General features: G+C 41.5%; 3 protein-coding genes, 1 long non-coding RNA gene and 1 other non-coding gene across 8 annotated transcripts; 3 read left to right on the forward strand and 2 right to left on the reverse strand.

Annotated features, from left to right (window-relative positions):
• Nucleotides 1–859: 859 nt before the first annotated feature.
• glrx5 (glutaredoxin 5 homolog (S. cerevisiae)) lies at nucleotides 860–6,771 on the reverse strand. The gene is made up of 2 exons (XM_044170432.1): nucleotides 6,474–6,771; nucleotides 860–3,190 (listed from the first exon to the last, which is right to left on the reverse strand). Exons 1-2 carry the CDS (start codon nucleotides 6,769–6,771, stop codon nucleotides 3,018–3,020), a joined length of 471 nt encoding a protein of 156 aa, XP_044026367.1. The 3' UTR covers nucleotides 860–3,017.
• On the forward strand, nucleotides 6,638–8,224 carry prkrip1 (PRKR interacting protein 1). The gene is made up of 2 exons (XM_044170431.1): nucleotides 6,638–6,779; nucleotides 7,118–8,224. Exon 2 carries the CDS (start codon nucleotides 7,188–7,190, stop codon nucleotides 7,755–7,757), a length of 570 nt encoding a protein of 189 aa, XP_044026366.1. The 5' UTR covers nucleotides 6,638–6,779; nucleotides 7,118–7,187; the 3' UTR covers nucleotides 7,758–8,224.
• A 69-nt stretch (nucleotides 8,225–8,293) lies between these two features.
• On the forward strand, nucleotides 8,294–8,570 carry LOC122863723. The gene has a single exon (XR_006375072.1).
• Nucleotides 8,571–9,973: 1,403 nt separating this feature from the next.
• Nucleotides 9,974–11,698, reverse strand: LOC122863702. Its single transcript, XR_006375067.1, has 2 exons — nucleotides 11,560–11,698; nucleotides 9,974–11,481 (listed from the first exon to the last, which is right to left on the reverse strand). It is a non-coding gene; the product is annotated as an uncharacterized LOC122863702 (long non-coding RNA).
• clmnb (calmin b) lies at nucleotides 10,670–21,968 on the forward strand. 4 transcript variants are annotated; one of them, XM_044170422.1, is made up of 12 exons: nucleotides 10,670–10,810; nucleotides 11,429–11,490; nucleotides 11,590–11,685; nucleotides 12,348–12,431; nucleotides 12,548–12,640; nucleotides 12,749–12,975; nucleotides 13,132–13,325; nucleotides 13,626–13,708; nucleotides 14,263–15,866; nucleotides 16,475–17,688; nucleotides 18,798–19,065; nucleotides 21,471–21,968. In XM_044170422.1, the coding sequence occupies exons 1-10, from the start codon at nucleotides 10,801–10,803 to the stop codon at nucleotides 16,599–16,601; spliced, it is 2,580 nt and encodes an 859-aa protein (XP_044026357.1). In that variant the 5' UTR covers nucleotides 10,670–10,800; the 3' UTR covers nucleotides 16,602–17,688; nucleotides 18,798–19,065; nucleotides 21,471–21,968. The 4 variants fall into 4 exon arrangements, with proteins under 4 accessions (XP_044026357.1, XP_044026353.1, XP_044026356.1 ...); XM_044170418.1 differs by lacking the exon at nucleotides 10,670–10,810 and having other exon boundaries at nucleotides 11,176–11,490; XM_044170421.1 differs by lacking the exons at nucleotides 10,670–10,810; nucleotides 16,475–17,688 and having other exon boundaries at nucleotides 11,176–11,490.
• The last annotated feature ends 821 nt before the right edge of the window (nucleotides 21,969–22,789 follow it).

The raw sequence follows: 22,789 nt of genomic DNA on the forward strand, positions 1-22,789 counted from the left end.
ACCTCTTCTTTCAGGATGGAAAAAATCTTGTATAATGAAAATGCAGAAATCATCATGAGCTTGGGTTTTTCAATGGAGGACGTTAAAAAACAAAAAAATACAGAAAAAAACAAGCTTTATACTGTAAATTCCTCTGGGTTATCTCTGCTAAATGTCATTTGCATTTCACATAATCCCACAAAGTGTCTAAAATAGCATTTGCAATCCCTACGTATCAAATTTAATCCAGATCTAATGTTACCTTGAGAACAACTCATCAGTTTAAGACGCTGCAAGTTTCCAGATGTGATGATTAACCACAAGCTCTCCATTTAACGTCAGGTGCTTTTCAGTTGGGTACAAAATGTTCCCAGCGATAACTGAATGAAATGTTCTAAGGTCGCTGTCATCGAATTGATCCAACCTGTGCACCTCTAAGGAAACAGCCATAATAGACCTTTTTTTACAGAAGACATTTTGACATGTCATTAGGAAAAGCACGTCATGGCTTAATGGGACACTTGAATACAAAAGGAGCTGTCGTTAATGTTATTAGTAACACCTGTACTTTTCTCACTAGAAGCCAAAATGTCTGCTGTGAAAAAGGCCTATCAAACAGCTTGTGGATGGAGGTTTTTAATGATTGGTAGCTTGGCAACGGTGTGGTAATCACTGAGCTTTAGAATTGAAACTATTAAGTCAATTGAAAGAAAATTAATCGTTAAAACATTTTTCAAGCAAAAGTGCCAAATGTTCACTGGTTCCAGATTGTTAAATATGACGATTTACTTGTCTTGTATGATAGTTAAGTGAATATCTTTGGGGTTTGGACACTACGTCTCTGCAAAAAACCCAAAAACAAACTCCAGGTCACTTATTATTTGTGTCAAAATATTTAATTGGTGCAGGGTTTACAGCTAAAATACATTTAATAATATGCATTCAATGTACAATATCTTACAGTGTACTACATGATCATTGCTTTGATAATACAACTGTGTGCAGCAGGAAGAACATCGAGAATTGATAAATGTCCGGGGTTCTTAGGCTCAGTGAGAAAACTCAAAACAAAAACACTCCCCACCCCTCAAAAAAAGAAACCACTTTTCCTTCAGTGACAAATTGACAAATACTACAGACTTGGACAGACGCAACACACTTTAAACATAACTGCTTCTATTTGTCCAAATGTGCTGTGAGTCATGTTCAGGAAGGAAAAAAAAAAAGGGTATCAAGGTATGTTTGTTACGTTTCAGCGGGTGTAGACATTAAAACAGAGACGACACATTTTGTTTGTGGTTCCTGGCAGGAAGAACAAATAGGGGACAATGGTCTTGGTTCCATCAAAGTCATGTTGGTTGACAGTGCATGTGTGTAACAAGGTCAGTGAGGTAGTTACCTCCACTACAAAAGCAAATTCATAACGGATGTAATTGGCCAGAAATTAAACTAAAACATATTTATATATTATTAAGAACACACACCAGCTTTATTTATAATCCCTGATGTATAAACACCAGTATTGTCCCCTCTTTGTTCGTCCTTCTGGTTTACTGTAGTTACAGGCAGTGCATTTGGAAGGTTTCTAGTATGATGACATCTTTTCCTGGTGCGACCCAAGCAGTGTTATAAAGATCTTAACTTAGTCTTGGTGCACCCTGAGGCTCGTTTGGTCCTAAACAGACTGTAGCTTGGGAAAAAAAGGTGGACAGTGGAGGTAGCAGGGCTTTTAGAGGGCTGATGAGATGATAGAGGTTGCCAGCAATTTTGTGTAAACTAATTAAAACACAGGGAGGGAACCTGACTGTCTCCCTCTGGCAGTAGAAGTCCAACCTCGATGTGAAATGATTTCTCTAACAGTATAGTTGGACGTTCATTACTGTATTTATCACAAAAAGCCTGTGATTCCAACAACCATGCTGGTATGGATTTTTAATGTTTACAATCATTTTTTTAAGGATAGTATTAAGAATTTGGTGGATCGAGTTATGATAGAAAAGTATTCAAAACTTAGGAACTAGAGGGCAAAATTTTTCCTCCATGTGTTAAGTGATAGGGAAATATAAAAACTGCTGTAATCCATATTTGTATTTTAAAAATCTGTGTAATGTCAAAGGTCGCTACTAGTGACGAACCCACAGAGAATTATCACCGGACTCTGCAGTTTCCCTCAGCCATATACAGCTTTATAGCATCTTCCAGCTCATTGTTTTGGTTTTCTCACTCGCAACTTCACTGTTTTGGTTCACTCGTTTTTGGCTGCAGCAGGTAGCTGTCATCAGCAAAAAAGCTCTGATTAACCCAGTGTATGCTTCCTGCCCAGCACCAAATGGCAGACGGACAAAGTTAGCAACTGGCTGGTGAACATAGTGGAGCATTATGCAGCTCAACAGCCAGATATTTTCTCTCAGGAGTTGGTGGAGACTAACAACTGGAAGGAGAGTGAATATTGGACTACATTCATCAGGTGGCTAGAAACACAACTCCAAATGAATGCTAATGTTGCTAACGAGTGCCATATCAACTAAAAAGGTGATAATATGTCAGTGTTGTGTTTGCAACTTGTTTCCACTTCCCCTAAATGGCCAAAAAAAAAAAAATCATTATTGCAGCTTTAAAGAGAAGATGAAAAATGTGGGTAGAAGGTTAGGTATAACTGATTTTGGATCCCTGTGAAGACACTGTCCACTCTTTTTTTTTTTTCATTCCTACATTACCTGTCAGGTACATAATCTGTGCATATTTAGAGGACCTGCATTGAGTATAAGCAGTGCAGCAGGAGCTCTGTATTGCACTCCAAGCTGTTTATAGGTACGGAACATGGTAAAGTGTAAACCTCCATGACTCAAGATACAGTGCTGCCACCAAAACTGCTTACACTAGTCATCTGCACTTGCTGTGCCGTAATGTCTAGAAAGGTCAGTCAATTTTAGCTATGGCTGCCTAGAGTGGATTTATCTGCTAACATCTGAGCGGGGGATTCAACCTGATAAATGTGTCCTGTGTCTTTTCAGCTGTTTGAAGTTTATGCTCATCCTCTACTTGGATTCTTTCTCAGCGTTCAGCAGTGCAGAGCTGATGCCCAACTTCTTTAACTCCTCCACCAGATCTCCGTTCTGGTGCATCTGGAGCAGGATGTCGCAGCCTCCCACAAACTCGCCGTTGAAGTACACCTGAGGGATCGTGGGCCAGTTGGAGAAGAGCTTGACTCCTGTGGAAGGCAGATGGCGTTGGTGTCAGAGGCAGAAATAAATTAAAACCAATACTATATTAGGTGCCAGGCGAAGAGAATCGGAGAAAAAAAAAAAAAAAAAAAAAAAAGAGTACTAACCTATGACAATTTAATGCAAGTAAATTTCAGTTTAAAACCAGTTACATGTCCTGTTCTTAACACCCAGGGACTGGTGGGTTCCCCCCCCCCAGACAAAAAAGGCAAGCAGGGAGTGATGCCTTGTGGTTACACCCCCCAGCAACAGTAGTTTGTATGTTATCAACAGAAGCACTGAGTAGTTATATAGATAGCCACCATGACAGAAACTTCAACGTCAGCAATCACAAATCCAAAGAAACGGACCTCACAGCAGCAGCAACTCTGCTTAACCATCAAGTGATCTCAAATAGGTACTGTTTAGAAAACACCACAACAATGACCGTGTAAAAAAGATATTGCTACAACAAAATGTGTTTACACAGCTCAGCGTTAATACTATTTGGTGGCCTGTGTATTAATATATTAAGTTGGTCACTTTTGATATTAGCAGTAAATAAAGTATTAGGGGATCATCCAAATGTAAAGGATCACGTTTGATGGATAGTGCTGACAGAGTGTCAGAGTGTTGTCTTTTAAGAGCGTGTACTGTAGGATTAGGTTTAAAACTGTGCAGAGCTACAATACAATGATGGTAAAGGAGCACGCCACCGATTTTTCACACGAGGATCGGTTTACTTGCCATGAGGAGCACTTAATCTGTTAAAACAGTTGTACAGTTGTGAGAACCCCAGCTTTATGAAAGAGCAGTGCTTAATTGCTGGAGTTCCCCTTTAATTATACACGTCTGAGATGCTTTTTAATGTTTTATACTACTGTAAAGGCAGCAGTGACAACACTAGACTTAAAAATAAGCTATTTTACATTCAGTGTCAGAAAATTCTTCGCTTTTGGCACTCTTACAATTAACATCCTGTCTAACTGACCCCATAGGCCCAGGTCCTGGGAAATTAAAGAGACACAAATTGTTATGATTTTGTATCACTTGGGAATACCCAAAACACGTTTTTCAGTCCAGTCTAATGCCGTTTAAACTGTAACTACGAGCAGCCGAGTCTCCAACGGAGAATTCAGAGTTGGAAATATCTGGAATGTCTGACACAGATGGTGAAAAGAACTACGGACATGTCAACAAACTGTTGGCAGAATGGCTCCAAACGCACCACCGCCGGCAGCAACATCTAAATCAAATCCAATATTAACACTAATGCAATCAATTCAGCTAACTTAATAGGAGCTGTACACTGTTTGTTTCTATCAGGTGTCACTTGGCATCGAACTGCTACAAATGCGCAACACAACAAAAGTAGCTCATTTAGACTGTTTAAATGGTGTAACTACAAGGTTAGCACTAGGGCTAACCACCTTGGTCTCTCCACTGACCATGGTCGGTACTAGGGGCGCTGAAGCTGGTGGTTCGGACCAGTTAGGGAGTGGTCTTTGTGATCTCCCCTTCTCTCTCCTTTGGCCGCGTGGTACATTTTTGTTAGCTATTAATGCCTTGTTTTTGTTGACGGAGACAAACACCACAACTTACAATATTTTGTCTATGAATTATATTCTGTTGTCAGTTAGGCCTAGGTTGTATTGTTACTCTGTTTTGAAGTTTGTGTGATAGATAGATAGATAGATAGATAGATAGATAGATAGATAGATAGATAGATAGATAGATATAGCCTATCTCTCTCTAACTACAGACACTGTAGCCTATGTGCAGTCCTCGCAGTCGCTATACGGACCACTGGTCGCTACCACTAGGGGCGCTGAAGCTTGTGGAGCTTAGGATTTAGGTTATACTGTTCACTTAATCAACCCTAAATACAAATAGGTCTGTTATTTATTATTAATACAGCTGTTAATTTGTCATCTTTCTTGTAATTGATCTATTTTTTTCCCCCCTAGATAGTCCTCAACAAAACTGTTTTATTTTACATAGGCCACAATTGACATTCTGGTGTGGTTGGAGTGCTTTCCAAGCAGAAAAATAAATCCTTGGAAGGATGATGAGAGATGGATTGTTTTTGTAGTTTTAATCAAATGAATGTATTCTGTATGAAAGTTTTTTTTTTTTTAAGTAAATGGCACACTTTTTGTCAAAGTATTTTGGTTATGGTGATTTTGTTGTCTTCCTCAAGTCTTGAGACACAAGACACAATAGGCTACCTCAAGTCTAAATGTAGACAGCCATGTTAACAAAAATTCTGTTTAAAAAAAAAAAAAAAGGACCACAAAGACCACTTACTAACCGTTCCGGACCACTGGCTTCAGCGGCCCTAGTGGTACTGACCATGGCCAGTGGACAGACCACTGAATTGGCAACAACCCCCTCTCAATAATGCGTGAGAACACTCCCAAATTGGAATAAGGGGGTGTTTTTCCTGTTCTTGCCATTCTGCCAACATTGCATTAATGCAGCATATGCATCACCTTCAGAAGCACCACAATAGTGCATTGTGGTACACTTAATTGTGTTTATGGCTTTGGGGAAGTATTCTGACTCATAACGCTTCATTCACCCAAAATCCAGTTGATGTGGGATTTAAATTGGAGCAGGGCATGATATTCAATTTCTTGTCGAAGAACAGCAAATAAAAGGCCTTAATACTGATATTTTACCTAATTAGATGTAGAGTAGCTGGAACTGAGAATTAGAGGAGCCTGTGCCTTTCAGCATGCTGTATGTCACCTGGCATTACACTGCTGTTGCAACATAAGCCTCAATAGAAAAAATCCCTTTAAAAAGGTCAGTGCTGATGTAACTGCAGAAAGCATTTCCTTGTTCCTTAACTGTATGCGGTGTCATTATTTAAAAACACAAAAGGTTCCAGTTCATGACTGGATTAGCTGTAAAAAGACAGACATGTCCATATTAAGGGTGAAATGTTTGACTTAAGGACCACACCCTTTGGTCCTGCTGCAGAACACTGATAAAAACTTAACACTTGGAAATCTCAAAGACTAGTCAGAGAGGGCCGTTGACAAAAAGGAGGATGTGACAGGTTTGAATGTTACCAATAAAAAAAACTAAAAAAATCGTGCTAACAACAAGGACAGCTGAGAGAGGCTAATAGAGCCATACAACACTGGTTACATCAATTACAAGCGCATTTTCCCATAACACTTCCACTGTTAATCATGATGAAGTTTAGCTAAAAGTTACAAGTTAAACTGAGAGGTGACAACTTGTTGCTGTCATGTCATGAACAGGTTATCTCAGTTTACTGACCTTCTCTGAGATCCTGGTCCTCCAACACGTTGTACGTAGCGTAGTCGTCCACCCCATGCATCCGGAGGATCTGAATCACAGCATTACTGAAGCCACACATGGGCTGTGCCGGCGTCCCCTTCATAAACACCACCACTTTGTCCTTCTTCACCATATCACCAAGGTCTTTCTGGAGGTCCGCCGCCGCGCACAGGAACCGGGCCGAGGCCGACCACACGCGTCCGTCGGCGTTTCTGGGCAGATAGACAGCCGCCCCCGCCCGCACACACCTCGCAGTAGATCTAATTAAACTGTTCATGACCTCTGGTAAGTTATATCTTTATATGAGGAGAAGAAATGCAGTAGAAATTGACTAGACTGCTCCTGTACAAGCCGGAGTCAACCCGTCAGTGAACACACTTAACGCTCGCGAGGAGGGACAGGACCTGAACGTTGATTGGACAGCTGCGCCCAAACAATCTCTAATCTTATTTTCTATTGGTACTGCCACGCGTCACTTAAATCAATTACACAAGGATTGTGACGATTTAATTAAAAAAACAAAACAAATTAAAATTACCACAGCCATTGTCACATACTCAATCACTTTTATATGTTCTTTGGTAAAGGCAAATATTTAAACAATGTAAACTGATTATTTCCAGGTTACAAAAGCCCTCAAGAACTTCCGGGGCGACTTGAGCACGGAGGAAAAAGACGGCGGGGGTTTGAAAGATGGCGGCGCACACGCAGAAGAATAACAAACCGGGGAAACCTGGAGGAAAAGAGGCTCAGCCCCTGATAATCGCTAAAACTCCGGCGGAGGAACAGCGTCTGAAGTTAGAGAGGTTGATGCGGAACCCGGATAAACTCGCTCCCATTCCGGACCGGCCGAAAGAATGGAACCCGCGGGCTCCGCCGGAGTTCGTCCGAGATGTGATGGGCTCCAGCGCCGGTGCAGGCAGCGGGGAGTTCCATGTTTATCGGCACCTCCGACGCAGAGAGTACCAGAGGCAGGATTTTCTGGACAAGATGGCAGATAAGCAGAATGAGGACCTGGAATATCTGGATAAGGTGAAGCAAAACAAACAGGCAGCCGAGGAGAGAACGGCAAAGCGCAGGAAGAAGCGGGAAAAGCTGAAGCAGAAAAAGCTGATGGCAAAGAAGGCTAAACTAGAGGCCAAAAACAAGAAAGAAGACGACACCGACACGAGTTCGGAAAGCAGTGAAGAAGAGGAGGACGAGGAGGGAAGAGAGGCTGATGATGATGCCGAGGCCCCTAGCTTCATAATGGGGAAGAAATGACGCCCTCTGTCTCCTGCAGAGTGACGAACACAGACTAGCAGGACTGAGTACTAGTTTTAATGCTCCTTGGTAATGACATTGCGGGTGATTGATCATGAAGGCATGGGGGAGATGGACACCAGAATCACATAACAGTCTGAAATAAGCAAAAAACATTTGGAACCAGTTTAAGAGCCCTGTACAAGAGAGTGTACTCCCTGGATGGACTGCCTAGTTTAATAGGCATACCCCCCCAGACAATGGTGGTCAGTCTCCCAGTTGGGAAAGAGGCATGTTGAGACACTTCTGATAGTTTTCAGCTAGCAGGCCAGGTGTGTAGTCGTCTTGAGGGGCTTCTTGAGTTTGCCTAAATGTATGATCAAGTTTTCAGAATTTTGACTTCATTGGATTGTTAAATCGTTGGGAATCCTCTACCTTTTTTAATGGTATATTTGAAATGTTTTAATAAAAATGAGAATATGCATGGACGTTCGGGTGTTATGCAGTTTGTTCACATTTAAATGACTAAATTCTCCTTTCGGTGTAGTCCCCGTCAGTCTTTGCAGCCTTGTGAAGCTGCTCCTTGCAAGGACTATTGCTTGTGGGCACAACAAGGTTGCAGAAAGCAACTCAAAGAATGAAAAGGCGTGACTTCTGGAGGCTTAGGAGTTTCACGTGCGATGTTCCTTGGACAGACACCTGCTTTCCACGGTGGTGATAGTCTTGTTGTGTAGCCATCACCTTTCTTGAGGCAGGTAGAGTAAAACCTGACGGCCAGATATTGTTTGAAACAGGGAAAGCTCTTCCTGTCAGACACAGTCAGCTGTCACAATAACTCCTCTGATTTGTTTTTTTACACACAAAAAAATGAAGGCACATACTGCTTCAACAACTTTCAATTTCTGTAATTAATGAACTTTTTCTTATATTGTTATTTTGGCTTCAGTTTAAATGCACAGCCTGCTTTTAATGTTTTTTTTTTATTTACTCACAGAGCTGTTTGCAGAACAGATGAGACCTCTGGTCCAGTTATTGTCTTTTAGTCTTAGTTCATGTGCTGGTATTCCACATTGATTTGATTTTTACGATTCTCTTTAATGTGCCTTTTCACATTTCTGCTCTGTTGAAAATGAATTCAACTTGTGCTGTTATGGTTCATAAATGTCACGTGTTATACAAATTGCAAGTTTCTCAGAAGTGATTCTGTTCACTGATGGAAGATTCCACTCATTAAAGATGCACTGAGGTCGAAGGAGGAATACTACAGAACTGTAGTACAATGTGGGTCACTGCAAAAAGCATGGAGGGCATTTCACAGCTTGTTTTATACAAATTTCAATACATCACATTAAGGAGCAAAATGAGGGGTTTAAGTTCCCACAGCTATTCTTAAGTGATTGAAAACTTAACCTTCCCTAAATGTTTTTATTACTGTATAAAGTGAGCCCATAACACATACATTTTTCAAAATGAAATGTCACAGTAATGTAAGTTACTGACATTTAAGCAGATTTTAAAGCTGCAGAAGTAAATAAAAGCACACTATGAACAGGTTCAGCAGAGAAATATAAATGTTCTCAGTGTATGTCTCGATTGATGAACATTCATATGCACATAGTTTATTATTGTAATGCAGCATTTTGTAAAACCTACACTAGGATATTCTGATGTGCTTCTCTAGCAGCTGTTGGAAATTGGTATTAAAAGGGTGATAATACACAATTTTCAATGACCATGAGTCACAAAACTGGACAGAGTAGAAGTCTCACTTTCTAAATATATTAAAAATGCTATCAATTAGCATCATCTGTTCGCCCAGGGTTTAGGCCGGGTTCAGACCGACTTTGGCACTGTGTGAAAAAAAACTCAGCCCTCATTCATTTGAATTAAGCCAGTGTGGGTGCCAACGCAGAGGGCCCTGGCAAAAAAGTGGAACCAGGTTCAAGGTTCAGGAAATGCGACGCCATCCAGCAAGACGCTGCACTGGCCAATTACATACATGCAGACGCATGTTCCTGGTGGACTTCCTACTTTACTGTAACATGAACACAGTACTTACCTTACGATTGTCAAGACACGAGATAAAATAATTGTTTGTTTGTTTGAAAATCCTGTCTGCGAGTATTACAAACCGCTGTGCAGTGCTTTGGTGTCAGATAAGCCTTTAAACGCATTAATCTGTTACTCCAAATGTACTTTGTAGATTGCATTTCATTGCCTCACCAGTGCCTTAAACATCACGCCCCCACCAACACAGCCCCCTGAGCTGTTTTAACACAAGACTGTTTTGGGTCTGAATGCCTGCTTAAGGCGCTGACGATGAACTGCAACGTCCCTGGTTCGCCTTTGTTTCATGTTATACCCCGTCTTACTCTCCCCTCATTTCCTGTCATTTCTCTGCTGTCGCTATCTAAAAAGGCATAACATGCCTGTAAAGGCCTGATATAAGATGGCGACGTCAGCTGTTGATAACACATATTGGGGTTTTTTTATGTGCAAAGGCTTTAAAATGACCTCAGTAAAAGCCTTGGCTGCATCTGCTCATATCTGTTGTGAAAGTCAGACTATTCAGTCACGTCTGAGCTGAACATGCTTCTGTCAGTGAATCACTGTTATGAGAGTCAGAAAGATTTATTACAGGCCTCTGCAGTAAAACTGTACAACCTGTAACCTAACACAGTGATCCCAGCTGATTTCTTCATTTTAACGGTTAAGGACTTTATGCGATTGCCTCCGCAGAAAGAATTTCATGAATCGCAGCCTGCCAATAGGATCTAGGTTGAGTTGTCTCAGGGGAGTGGAAGCTAGAGTTGATCAACACCTGGGAGGGAGGTTTCAGCGTGTCCAGGCAAGACACACTGCTTCGCTTTGCCTTTTCTTCATCCTTATTCTGTTAGGAAACCTCAGAGCACCTCTAATTGCTACAAGTGCCTGACATTTTGAACTGTTCCCCCGTATTATCTCCACAATGGATCATAAGCGGAAGTGTGAAGTTAAATGAGAATGCAGGACAAGGCTAAGTGGGATTCACAAAAGAAATCAGTGGGAGACATCAGTGATCAACATGACTCAAGGTACTGTGACAAGAAATACTGTCTTATGCTGATGGTTAATACTCACCCACTGTGTGATAATAATATGTTAAATCACTGTATATACAAGAACAACTACTGTACTTTTGAAAAGAGAACACTTTGCAAGACAACATTTGTTTGTCTTTTCCTCCCTTAAATGAATTTCCTTATTAATGGTGGGATTTGTTGGGTCTCTGTAAATCATATTATAAAGAGTACGGTCCAGACCTGCTCTATAGGAAAAGTGCAATGAGATAACTTCTGTTATGAATTGGCGCTATATAAATAAAATGGAAATGGAATTATAGTCATTTTCCCAGTAGGTGTCTTTGGCATTATGACATCTGATTGCCCAATCATACACAATGTCTTCACTTGTTAATGAGTTGCTTCTAAAATACTCTATTGGGATGTGTGTTGTATGTAAAATACATTATACAAAGTTGCTCATCTCAAATATCTTCATCTTCCGCAGTCTTTTGGGGCTAACACATATGTGCCATTTCCCCATGTACTGTCAGACTCTTCCTGCTTATCATGTTCGACACATTTTGAAACAGTGTTCAGTTGGAAAACTGCAGGATTTTCTGTGCCAAGTCCCTGTTTTCTCTTCCCCAGATGAGAGGAAGGCAGTGCAGAGGAGAACCTTCACCAGGTGGATGAATGCGTTTCTGCAGAGAGTAAGGCAAAATCAATACAGTTTTGCTGCAACATTGTTCTTTTATACTTTAGCTCATAAAGACTGTTACCTATAAGGTTTTACGATTTGTTATTTCCAGCGTGATCCTCCAGTTGAAGTGCACGACCTGTTCACAGACATTCAGGACGGCAGAATACTGATGACTCTGCTGGAGGAGCTGTCTGGGTGCAAACTAGTAAGAGTCAAGCTATACAGTGGAAGCATTTGATGTCACCAAGAAGAAGCAGAAAATAGAATACAATACTATTAAGTTATTTAATTTGCCTCTGGCCCATTTCTGTTCAGTTCATTGGCTTTGCACCTTATTTGTAAGCCTATAGAATCAATAAAACAAATTCAAAATACTGTGTCTTCCAAAATAGATGACTGTTGAAGGTTGATACCACTCTCATGTCTGTACAGCAACTATGAAGTTATAGCCAGCAGCCTGTTAGCTTAGCTTAGCACAAAGAATGGGGCAGGGGAAACAGCTAGCCTGGCTCTGTTCAAAGGTTACAAAATCCATCTACCAGCACCTTTAAAGCTCAGCCAAGGAAAAAAAAAATACTTTTTTTGTTACCTTTGGACAAAGCTAAGCTAGCCCCCCCCCCCCGTTTCCTGTCTTTATGCTAGGCAAAGCTAACAGGGTTCTGTATGCATCTTCCAGCAAAATGCAGCTGAATCAGGTGCTTCTCAGCTTGAGGACAGCAAACTGGCTGCTGGTTGTAGCTTCGTATTTGCTGTACTTGAGAGTGGTATCAACTTTTCATCTCACTCTCAGCAAGAAAGCGAGTAAGTGTGTTTCCCAAAATGTTGAACTATTCCCTTAAACATTCCTTCTGTAATTTCTCACATTAGCTGTACAGGTTTAGGTCATCTTCTCACCGCATTTTCAGACTGAACAACATTTCCAAGGCCCTGGCTTTCCTGGATGATAGACATGTGAGTGTGTTTGCTTGTAAGTCAATACAGTGATGTTGTTTTGATATGCATTGCATTTACATTCAAAGTCGGAAAAACTAGATTTCAGATGATGTCTCCTCCCTGTTGTCTCTCAGGTGAAGCTGCTTGGCATCGATGCCTCTGGAATTGCTGATGGCATCCCTTCTGTTGTTCTTAACCTTGTCTGGAACATCATCCTGTATTTCCAGGTAGGGTTTTCTCCTCATCCATCACTCTAATCTCTTAATGAATTATTTTCACTCCTTGGCCATACGTCACTGACCTTACATACACTCCGCTCCCTTAATCTAATACAGGTTAAGGAGGTGATGGGAGGCCTCCAGAGGCATTTGTCTTCTAGCCTCTCTTCCTTATCAATGAGCAGTTACCCCTCCTCCAGTGACCTCGCACCCCAGCGAAATGACATTGGCAGCTACTCCTGCAAGACCCTGCCAAGCAAAGGCAGAAAGCGTGCCAGGGAGCCAAAGTACCATGGGAAAGCAATCAAGACTCTCCTGCAATGGGTCCAAAGATCAACATCAAAGTGAGTCTGAAAAAGATCCAATCGCTTACAAAGTAATTTTTGTCAACAAAACATCTCGAACCCAAACATATACCACAACCACATTGAGTGAAGCAAAATGTGTGAGCTGGCTGTATTGAGGTTATGTTTTTCTATTATGAAATTTCGAATTTGCAGGTTTGGGGTGGAGGTGCATGACTTTGGGAAGAGCTGGAGGAGTGGGCTGGCATTCCTAGCTATGATTAAGTCCATAAACCCAGCCTTGGTTGACCTGAGGGAGAGCCTGTCTAGAGAGCCAAGAGAAAATATTCAGCTGGCCTTCATGATAGCCCATCACAGTTTGGATATACCACCTCTGCTGGAGCCTGAAGGTAAAAGCTTGCTGAATGAAAAATGCCTCACACTGATCCAATCTCATCCACAAAGACAAATATGTTAGAGGCCCACCGCCGTGTAATGATACCTCGGGCTGTAGGAGTAAATCAGAAGCACTTATCCCACTGCAGACCAATTTAGAAGTTGACCTTGCTAGAAATGAGCAGCAATGGTCAATTTTATTGTATCTTCGGTATCACATACAGGCTTGAACTGGTTCTCCAACTGCAGTATGTTCTCGTTAGTAACAGTCTGCCCTGCCAATGTTTGAAAACTGTCTGTTCTTCTTTCCTCAGATGTGTCATGCACTTCACCAGATGAGCAGTCCATCATCACGTATGTCTCCATGTTCCTGGGGCATTGTTCAGGCATAGATGAGGTTGGTACAGCTTGAATAGTTCGACATTTTTCCTTTTTTGTTAGCTTAGCTTAGCTTAAAGACTGGTAACAGGGGAAACAGCTTGCCTGGCTCTGTCCAAAATCTGACTACCACCACCTTAAATCAACACATTATATCTTGTTTGTTTAATCGGTGTAAAAACGAGGTTATGTGCGGGACTATTTCTTGGCTTGGATGTGGTAAGGATGGAAAGTTTTTACCGATTAAACAAATGAGATTTATTGTGTCTTTTAGTGAGCTTTAGAGGCGTTGGCAGGTGGATTTTGAAAACTTTGTGCAGAGCCAGGCCAGCTGTTTCCTATATTTCCAGTCTTTATGCTAAGCTAGGCTAACTGACTGTTAATATTTAATGCACAGGTATGAGAGTGGTATCAATCTTGTCATCTAACTCTTGGGAAAAAAGCTCCCAAAGTGTCAAACTATTCCTTTAACACCAAAGACAAATGCATTCATAAAGACTACCAAAGATACTTCTTTCTGGGCATCATTTCAGTGGTATCATGTAACTACCACTCATAAACCCTTTATTACAGGATCGTACAACAGATATTGAAGTTCCTGAGAGCCCAAATTTTGGACCACTTGAGTCAGTCAGCTTTGGAGAGACCCTCACTGACGACCCAGAAACGCAAGCTTTGCTCAAAGGCTTTGAGAAGAGCAGCGAGCAGCTACTGTGGAACCGGTGGGCCAGAAGATCCTCAGGGAGCCACTGTCCCACCTCGCTTCACACAAATGAAGCAGTTACCCCTGACCTCTCCTCCAGCGCCGGTGACATCTTTTCATCCTGTCGTAGCCAATGCATCACTGAACAATCTGCGGGCAGTGCTGCTGCCTCACCATTCAGCAAAAAGAAAAGCAGGTGTCGAAGTGTTTTACAGCCAGTCAGTCCGCTGGATGCAGGTGTAGTCAGCCAGGAGATCCGATCATGGATGGAGAAAGTGTCTGCGGATCAGGGCTGCAGCAAGCCAAGAGTGGATGAAAGTCACTTTTCATTGAGCCCAGAGGAAGGAATCTACAGCTTGTCAGCACTGGACTCAGATGAGGAGGAGGCCTACAGCTACATCCTGGATCTGAATAAAGAGGTTTTTCAACCACATAATCAGCTGAAAAGACAAGTACCAAGGGTTGAAGAGGAAACAGCGGAAGAAATGTTCCTCAATGGACAGCTGCCTGAAGAGTCAAAACATCTGGAAGTATGTGAGATGTTAAACGGCAGTGGATGTAAACATCAAGAGGGCTCACTTGGACAAACTGTTGAACTAGAAGTCAGGGCTCAGTCAGTGGTTCATAGGAAGTTTGATTGGGACAAAAATGAAAGTAGTTCCAGAGAGATGGCAAACAATAGAGCTGTGTTTGACGTGGAGCCAGAGGAAGAAAGTAGAAGCAGAGAGGAAGGTGAAGAGGAGAGAGTTGTTAGAGGACAGGGTAATAATGATGGTGATTATTGTGAGGAAAAGAAGAAGAAGACAGAAAATGCTAGATTGATGATGCATGTATATGATAAAACAGAGGCTCTGGTAGATGAAACTAAGAAAACAAAGCTTTTTGAAGTGGCTGGTTGGAAGAAAGAGGTTGAGGAAGAGACTGAAAGAGGCCTTTTTGAAAAATGTGGACAAGTGAGTGAGAAGAGAGTGGTAGACAAAGAAGAAGAGGAACTAAATGTGACAACATTTGAGGAAGCGCTGGGAGGAAAGTTAGGGGGGAAAAAAGAGGATAATGTAAAGGAGGAAGAGAGGAAAAATCATGAAAGTGTTGTGTATTTAGCAAGTTTCAAGGTAGGAGTAAATGAAAAAATATATGAAGTCAGAGGAGCCGGTGTAACTAGAATTAACACAGAAAATGAAAATGACAGGAAAGACAATGCCCCCAAAATTGAAGATTTAACTTGTAAAGATGAAGACGAGGAAGAATACAGTGATGAAGTCATGAATTCAATGGATTTTGAGGCAGTTATAACAGCAGAGGACAAAGACGGGGAACTAAAGCTTAAGAGACGTAAACTGACTGACAAGAAGGCAACAACAAAAGGACATCCTGGTAAAACGACCCCAAAAAATGGCACTAACAGAGGTGTTAATGTCCACGGTGGTGACAATAGTTGGACTCCTGTCTGCAGTGCAACTTCTCAGTCATTCAGGTAGGTCATTTGTGATTTATGAGTACAAATACTATTGACCGTTCGCTGAGCACATATGCAGTTTACAATGATAATGGTGGTAAATTGACTACTGACATTTTTTTGAAACAATGGGTCTCTAATTTTGGCTCGCACAGGGTGAACAGCTATTTTTTGTAATTTAACCTGTAACCCCTCAAAATAATGTAGTTAGCTAGTCAATATGCCCCTTGCCTTGGGAAATAACACTAGGTTACTTCTGTAGGTAGTATGCTAGTTAGCGGGGCATGCTAAACACACAGTTTAATCCATTTCTTACACCTTTGCTCTTGTGTTTTTGGTCTTGTAAAGGATAAAAAAGATACCACCCTCCAAACTCTTAGTATATCGAATATCGCTACTACAGCCCTAAGCACACCGCTTCAACTTCAACAATGATTAAACAATTACTGGTCAGTCAATCATCAAATCATTTACAAAGACCATACAGATAGTTACATTTATATCTGTGTTTGGTTTTATTGCTTCAATGTAACTTCTATTTCTTCTAAATAAATATGAATGTAAAGTGCCTTATTTTAGTTTGAATCTAACATTTCTGTTTTTTTTTTTAATCTACTTTCCGACAGAGAGGGAGGATTCATTCTTCAATCTTTAGTAGCCTCTTGTGACATAACCCCATTAGAGTTGGAAATGCTCTTGGTCCTGTGGATCCTGCTCTACTGCTGCTTTATCTTACCTCAAATGTACCTCTGAGTCCCCCTGCAGTACACTCTTCTTATTAAGATATGCTTATTAGCCCAATTTCCACTAATGAGCCAAACAGGGACACTTAGGGCTGGGTTGACTCTTTATCTGTGTCACTAAATTTCCCTCAAGGCAACATTTAATGATTATGTTTGTTTTCTGCTGCCAGCAGAAATAATTTGTCACTTGGGTTATAGTTTCAGATAAACACATAATGCTGTTATCCCCATTATTGCACATTTTTTCAGCTACTTGGTCTTACAATACACAAATGATTAGGCAGATCTGGCAGAAATACTCCTTTCAATTTCAGTTGATGGTATCAACCACACGGTGGCATCGCGGCATCACAGCAGCAACTATCTCACATGATAGATCGTCTTTACAGCATTCTGTTGACTGCTGAGAATCCCATATGACCTGCTGTTTAATTAGAAGCTGTATTGACATGGTGAGATTAAGCTGATAATATTTAATGAGCACTTTGACATTTCGCAGACTCTCACTGTGTCACTTGTGGCTCAGAATGTATACTGTTTCATTGTTTTCATCGCAGATACTGTATGATAGTTAAAGCTTATCAACAGTGCAGGGTTTTTTCATGCCATTTTTGTGACTATGAGATATAAATAATAAACCAGATGCTTGTTCTGTGTCATATATCTTCTGGGCCTTTCCACAAGATAGAAGCGGCCATGTAAATACTGTATTTATAGGTGCTGTAGCACATGTAAAGGTCTTTGTTGGAATGCTAGTCTGTACTTGAGCAAAACATAAGTATGCATCAGTTGCATAAGTGTTCAAAATCCATGTTGACCAGAATGTGTATTAAAGGGGGGAATGAGTATGCCTTGTCCTCATTGTCCACCAAATGCACACATTCATTGCTGCTGAAATTCTAAGAAACTAAAAAAGCATGGCGCCATTGTTTGTTTGGAGCTCAACCCATGGGTCAAAAGCTTAGCCCCAGAGATCGATATACTTTCAACACCACCGCCACCCCCGCACCGAGAACAACACTTCCCCAAAGCTGGAGTTTGGCCGGTCATATGTGAGATCAACCTGCAACGTCTCTGAATCAGGCCAAGCCAGGATGGTGAGAGAAGAAGCGATTATGTCTGTTATGTGTAGTTTTACATGTCTAACAGTGCTAGTATTGCTATCGCGTTTCACAGAAGACTCTTCAGTAGGCCTCTGTGAAAGGAACAAGAGGTCAATCAGCAGCAGCAGCTCAACACATCAGCCCTAAACACAGCCTTGGCCTTTGAACCTTACCATGACCTGGCCACCAGAACTACTGCTGGGCCCGGGGTCCAGCAGCAGCAGCAGCTCTGGCCCTGCTGTCCCGAGTGTCTGGGTCCGAGAGTTGGGGCCAGGCCCGGGAGGCCCTGGGCTACCATATCTGCTCTTACAGATCTGCAACATGGCCTCACTCTTCGGGGGGGGGGGGGTTCAAAGGGCAGAATCTGAGGCTGGAGCTGGAACAGAAGCTGGGATTGGGGCCACAGCAGGGGTGGAAATTGGAGGGGCAGATACTGGAAACAGAGCTGATGTAGAACTGGAGCTGAGGATGGGGTTCATCCTGGGGGTCAGTTAAGAGTGTGGAGCAGCCTACATATTGATAGAAAACCCTCACTAGACTATGATAGTTTTTTGTCCAGGCCTCAGCACACTGGACCCTCCGCCCTCAACATCAGCTTTGAGAGGTTGATGAAAGACTTGTAAGCCTCTGAAAAACTTGATCTTAACGATTATGTGTATTTCAAAGGTAGCTTCTTGTTGTATGGGGGATGAAAGTTTGTACAAGCATATTCATATTCTCGACACAAGGTTATGGTTAAGTATTCTCGTACATCGAGGGTATAAACAATCAGACAGATGTACTGTATCACTTCATTGCTTTGCAAAAGAGAAACGTACACCTTCAAAAACATTCAAGTCAAAGCTTAAATGAAAATGAATTGCAGCTAAATTAGAAATATATGCTCATTGTGTCAATGCAAAACCACCCACTGCAGAGCATACTGAGCACCTGCTTTTTCATCAGCGATTGTTTTTATGAAGAGCAGCTGCTCACTTGTGACAGTTTGTGGTAGTAAATTTACACAGAGGGTGCCTTTTATATGTGTGCAACCTCTATCTTTGCCAATTTATTTTCGTATTTCATCCGTAACCTGTTCCCTTTATTAATGACACATAAATCAGGTCGTCAACCATTTGAGCGGCGCCACACAGTGCCACGGAGCTTCCAGCTGAATGCTACGACCGGCGTTGAGGTTGCCATGATCTTCAGGGACGACTCTTCTGAGGTGATAATGCTACATGGCACCAACTGCTCAGCCACAGTGGTGCGGCTGGCCCAGTCAGAACGCCTGGCCTCACTGCTCCTGCTTCCTAAAACTGAGCTGCAGCCCCTGGAGGACTGCTTCTCTGACAGCCGCATGAGCTTTTGGCTCAGCAGCCTGAAGCCGGGGTAGGTGGATAGTCCAAATTGTTGAACAGGAACAAGGTGCAAACCATGTCAAGCTACCCTCTCACTCGCATGTTTTCCTGACTACTTGCATGGACTTTTGTGTCAGCAACTTCAAGGATGAGTAAATATGACATGATTTCATTTGTGCCATTTCGCATCCCTATTTGAATTGCATCACGTTCTTGCTGAAGTGGATTCAGAAAAGGAGTTTCAAGATGAGGCCAGGAGGGACTGTATGGAAAATACAGTTATTGTAAAGTTAGAAAGGCAAATATTTAAGGCGTGGTTCCCCCAAAATACAATTACTTACACCCAAATATCTCATTAAGCCCTGGTGATATCTGGCGATGCATATTGTTTTTATGTGTCCTGGTTTCAAGATGTCTGTCTTTGAGAGTTCTGTTCCCAGCCCAGTTTAATAGAGGTGAATGGAATTTCATGTGTGGTGCTCACAGCACTGAAAATTTTAACATTTAAAAAATCCCACAGCATTGTGTCTTTCTTTCTAGAGGCATTAAGTACGTTTCCATGCACGTTTTTTTTTTATGTTAGTAACCTTCCTCAAATGAATACATGAAACAAACAATGCAATATTTGCATAATGTTTCCCACATTATTTGCGTTCCTTTAAAGTTTGACAGGCCCTCTTTTAATTACGTCATCTTGTTGCAGCCTCTTCATCTGCAATTGTTTAATGGCTTCCGACTGGAGAATTAGCGCCACCAACTGTTTATCTCAATGAACCAACTCCTAACATTTGCACAATTATAGTGGATGCAAACCTGCATTCATTCACATTTTCTTTTACAGTTTTTCTCAAAATTCTGTATAAATTTGCACATTTGGATGGAGAGCTGACTAGTGTCCCAGTTGCTCTGGATAGTTCTCAGAACACGCCACTCTTTAGAACCACTCTACCTAAGAAATAGTCTACAGTGAGGTCTTTAGATAATCAGCACACTGCTCCTGTGAAGAAAAATGAATTTAACATGTTTCATGTCGGGGTGCACGGTGGCAGAGCGGCTACAGCTCCTGCCTCCCAATAAGGAGATCGTGGGTTCGTGGGTTCGATTCCCGGACCGGACCAACATCACACAATCTCTCTGGGTGGAGTCTGCATGTCCTCCCCGTGTTACCGTGGGTTCTCTCCGGGTTCTCCGGCTTCCTCCCACCGTCCAAAGACATGCATGTGTAGGTTAATTGATAACTCTAAATTGCCCGTATTGAATGAATGTGTGAGTGAATGGTTGTCTGTCCTTGTCTGTGTCTGTGTTCGCCCTGCGACGAGTTGGCCACTGTCCAGGGTGTGCCCTGCCTAAGGCCCGAAGTCACTGGGATAGGCTCCCCTAACGGGGACCAAGCGGTAGAAAATGGATGGATGGATGGATGTTTCATGTCATTTTTAAATGGTGTGTACACCATGACTGGAACTCCATTCACCTCCATTGTATTTGGTAGGGGCGTAAATGTCAGATATGAATATCTCACATCCTGGACAAATAAAGCATGGCTAGAGACTACAAGGGTAAGTGAGGAAATATGTTTGTTTTTTTAAAACCTGTTTTTTGGGTGAATTGACCCTTTAACAACGCAAAAGTAGTATTTATTGCAAGGCTGTTTTATCTTTTGTGTGTTTAGAGTTGAGTGGTGAAGCATGTGTGGTGGTTTGAATCTGAGCATATTAATCCAAAGGCTTGCATGTACAGTTTACCACAAGGGTTTGAGTGTGTCCATGTACAGTATATGCCCTCTGTAATGTGTGCTTGCTTATCCCTGAGTATACAGCACATTGATCCATGTCATGGCACAGAGCAACACTCTCACTGGTCCTCTGCAGTCACTTGCTTTCTGTTGTTTGGTAGCATGATGAATGATGCTGAGTAGACTCTAAGTCAGCAGTAATTGCTGCTCTCTATACATGAGTGAGCGAGAGCCTGCAGCACGTGTCCCACAAGTTGTAACAAGACAACTTAGAGCAAATCCATTCACACATTGATTGTTGTTTTCAGAAATCCTTTTCCTGAAGTTCCAACTAAGGAAATCCTACCGTTTAGAAAGCCTCCCGAGGAACTCTGGGTGTATCATCCATTTTCTCAGACTCAGCCGACTTCTCAGGAATATCGCCAAAGAAGACGCTGAAACTTGTCCATGTTAAGAGAGAACCACAATGTCCTACTTTTCTTTGTCATTATGGAGTACCATGAAACTGCCAGGCATAAGCGCTTGGTTCAGACCTTTGAGGAACATATTACGCATTAGAAATTCACTTTCATTGACTATGTGCAGTGGACATGCTGAACTACATTTTTCTCGTCTCTCTCTCTCTTTTAATGTGCACATTCATGCTCTTTATTCTGTCTATCTCGGCTCTCTCATTAGTCCTGTTTCTGTGTCATTACACTCAGGCTCCTCATGAGGTTATGCTGGAGGTGGAAGAGACCAAGTCAGAAGATGGGGGGACTTCACACTTCGTGCTGGACTTCTCTGTCCCCCAGAGAATTACCTTTAACAGATCATTCATGCTCATAATCGATGATGATCTCACGGGACTCGCCCTGCTCATAGGGAGAATTATTGATCCTACAGATGTCTAGACCTGAGTGAATCTCTTTTTTGTCCTTTTTTTCTTTTGCTTTTGGTGTAATATGGAATTCACTTGCATTACACAACAGCTTTGGTTTGTATTTTTCCCAATAGTATGGCTTATCATTTTTTTGGGGGGGGAAATTTCGGAGTGTGTTTTGTTTTACCTCCAATTTAAAAAACATTACATGATGATTTATAGTTTATTTCTCCTTTTTCACAAAATGATGAAAAGACATTGAAATGGTGATAATTTATCCCCGTGACTGACTCTCTGCTATTCTTGCAAAAACATAAAACACTTTTCTTCCATTTCAAAACCATTTTCTCTTTTGTCATTTTTTCACTCCACAACCCATTTCCTCTTGTAATATCTCTTTATCGTCTTATGCAATTATCGGAAATTGGTTTACAAGAGCATCTAGACTTATTCGCCAACACAAAAAGAAAACTCTCCTAAAATAGTGTCACATTTTGTCACTGCAGTAGAGTTTAGTATAGCTTTGGGACAGTAGCTCATTTTTACCTGAGCATCAAATAGCCTTGTGGAGATGTTGCGATTATATTTAGCTCATTGAGGAGATGATGAATGACAGTTTGATGAAAAGGACAACAGATCTATCACAAGTAACATAAATGTCAGCCTATTAATCAAGAAGGGTCCAACTGGCTCCTTTAAAAGCTCAGGTTTGTGAGCCAATAGGAAGAGTGTGCATCACTTTTTTTTTAGCAGCCTTCTTCCCCCTAAGCACTTGTAACTGATAAGGAGAAGATTAGCTACAAGGTGAGATAAGTTATAGTAAAACATTGTTTGTTTAGGTCTTCCCTTACTGTTATTATTTTTGCATCTACACAGCAAAATGTCAATCAAAGGCACATTTATAAGCACAATTTTAAATAATTGTTTGAGTGATGTATTTGATCATTTACATTTGAGCCATTATTTCCCCATGTTAATGAGCTTTGAATTGTATCCTCAATTGCAAAGTAGCCTGTTCATATTGAAAGTCTGTTTCAATATGAGCGCCATAGCATAGGCTATTACTCATTGATCATCCTTCTGACGTTTAATAATGATGACAGATATTACTGCTGATAAAGGTTTGCAGGTACATGTGATGTATGTTTAATTGCGTTTCTG

This window comes from Siniperca chuatsi, linkage group LG16, assembly GCF_020085105.1.
Source record: "Siniperca chuatsi isolate FFG_IHB_CAS linkage group LG16, ASM2008510v1, whole genome shotgun sequence".
NCBI classification, from domain to species: Eukaryota; Metazoa; Chordata; class Actinopteri; order Centrarchiformes; family Sinipercidae; genus Siniperca; species Siniperca chuatsi.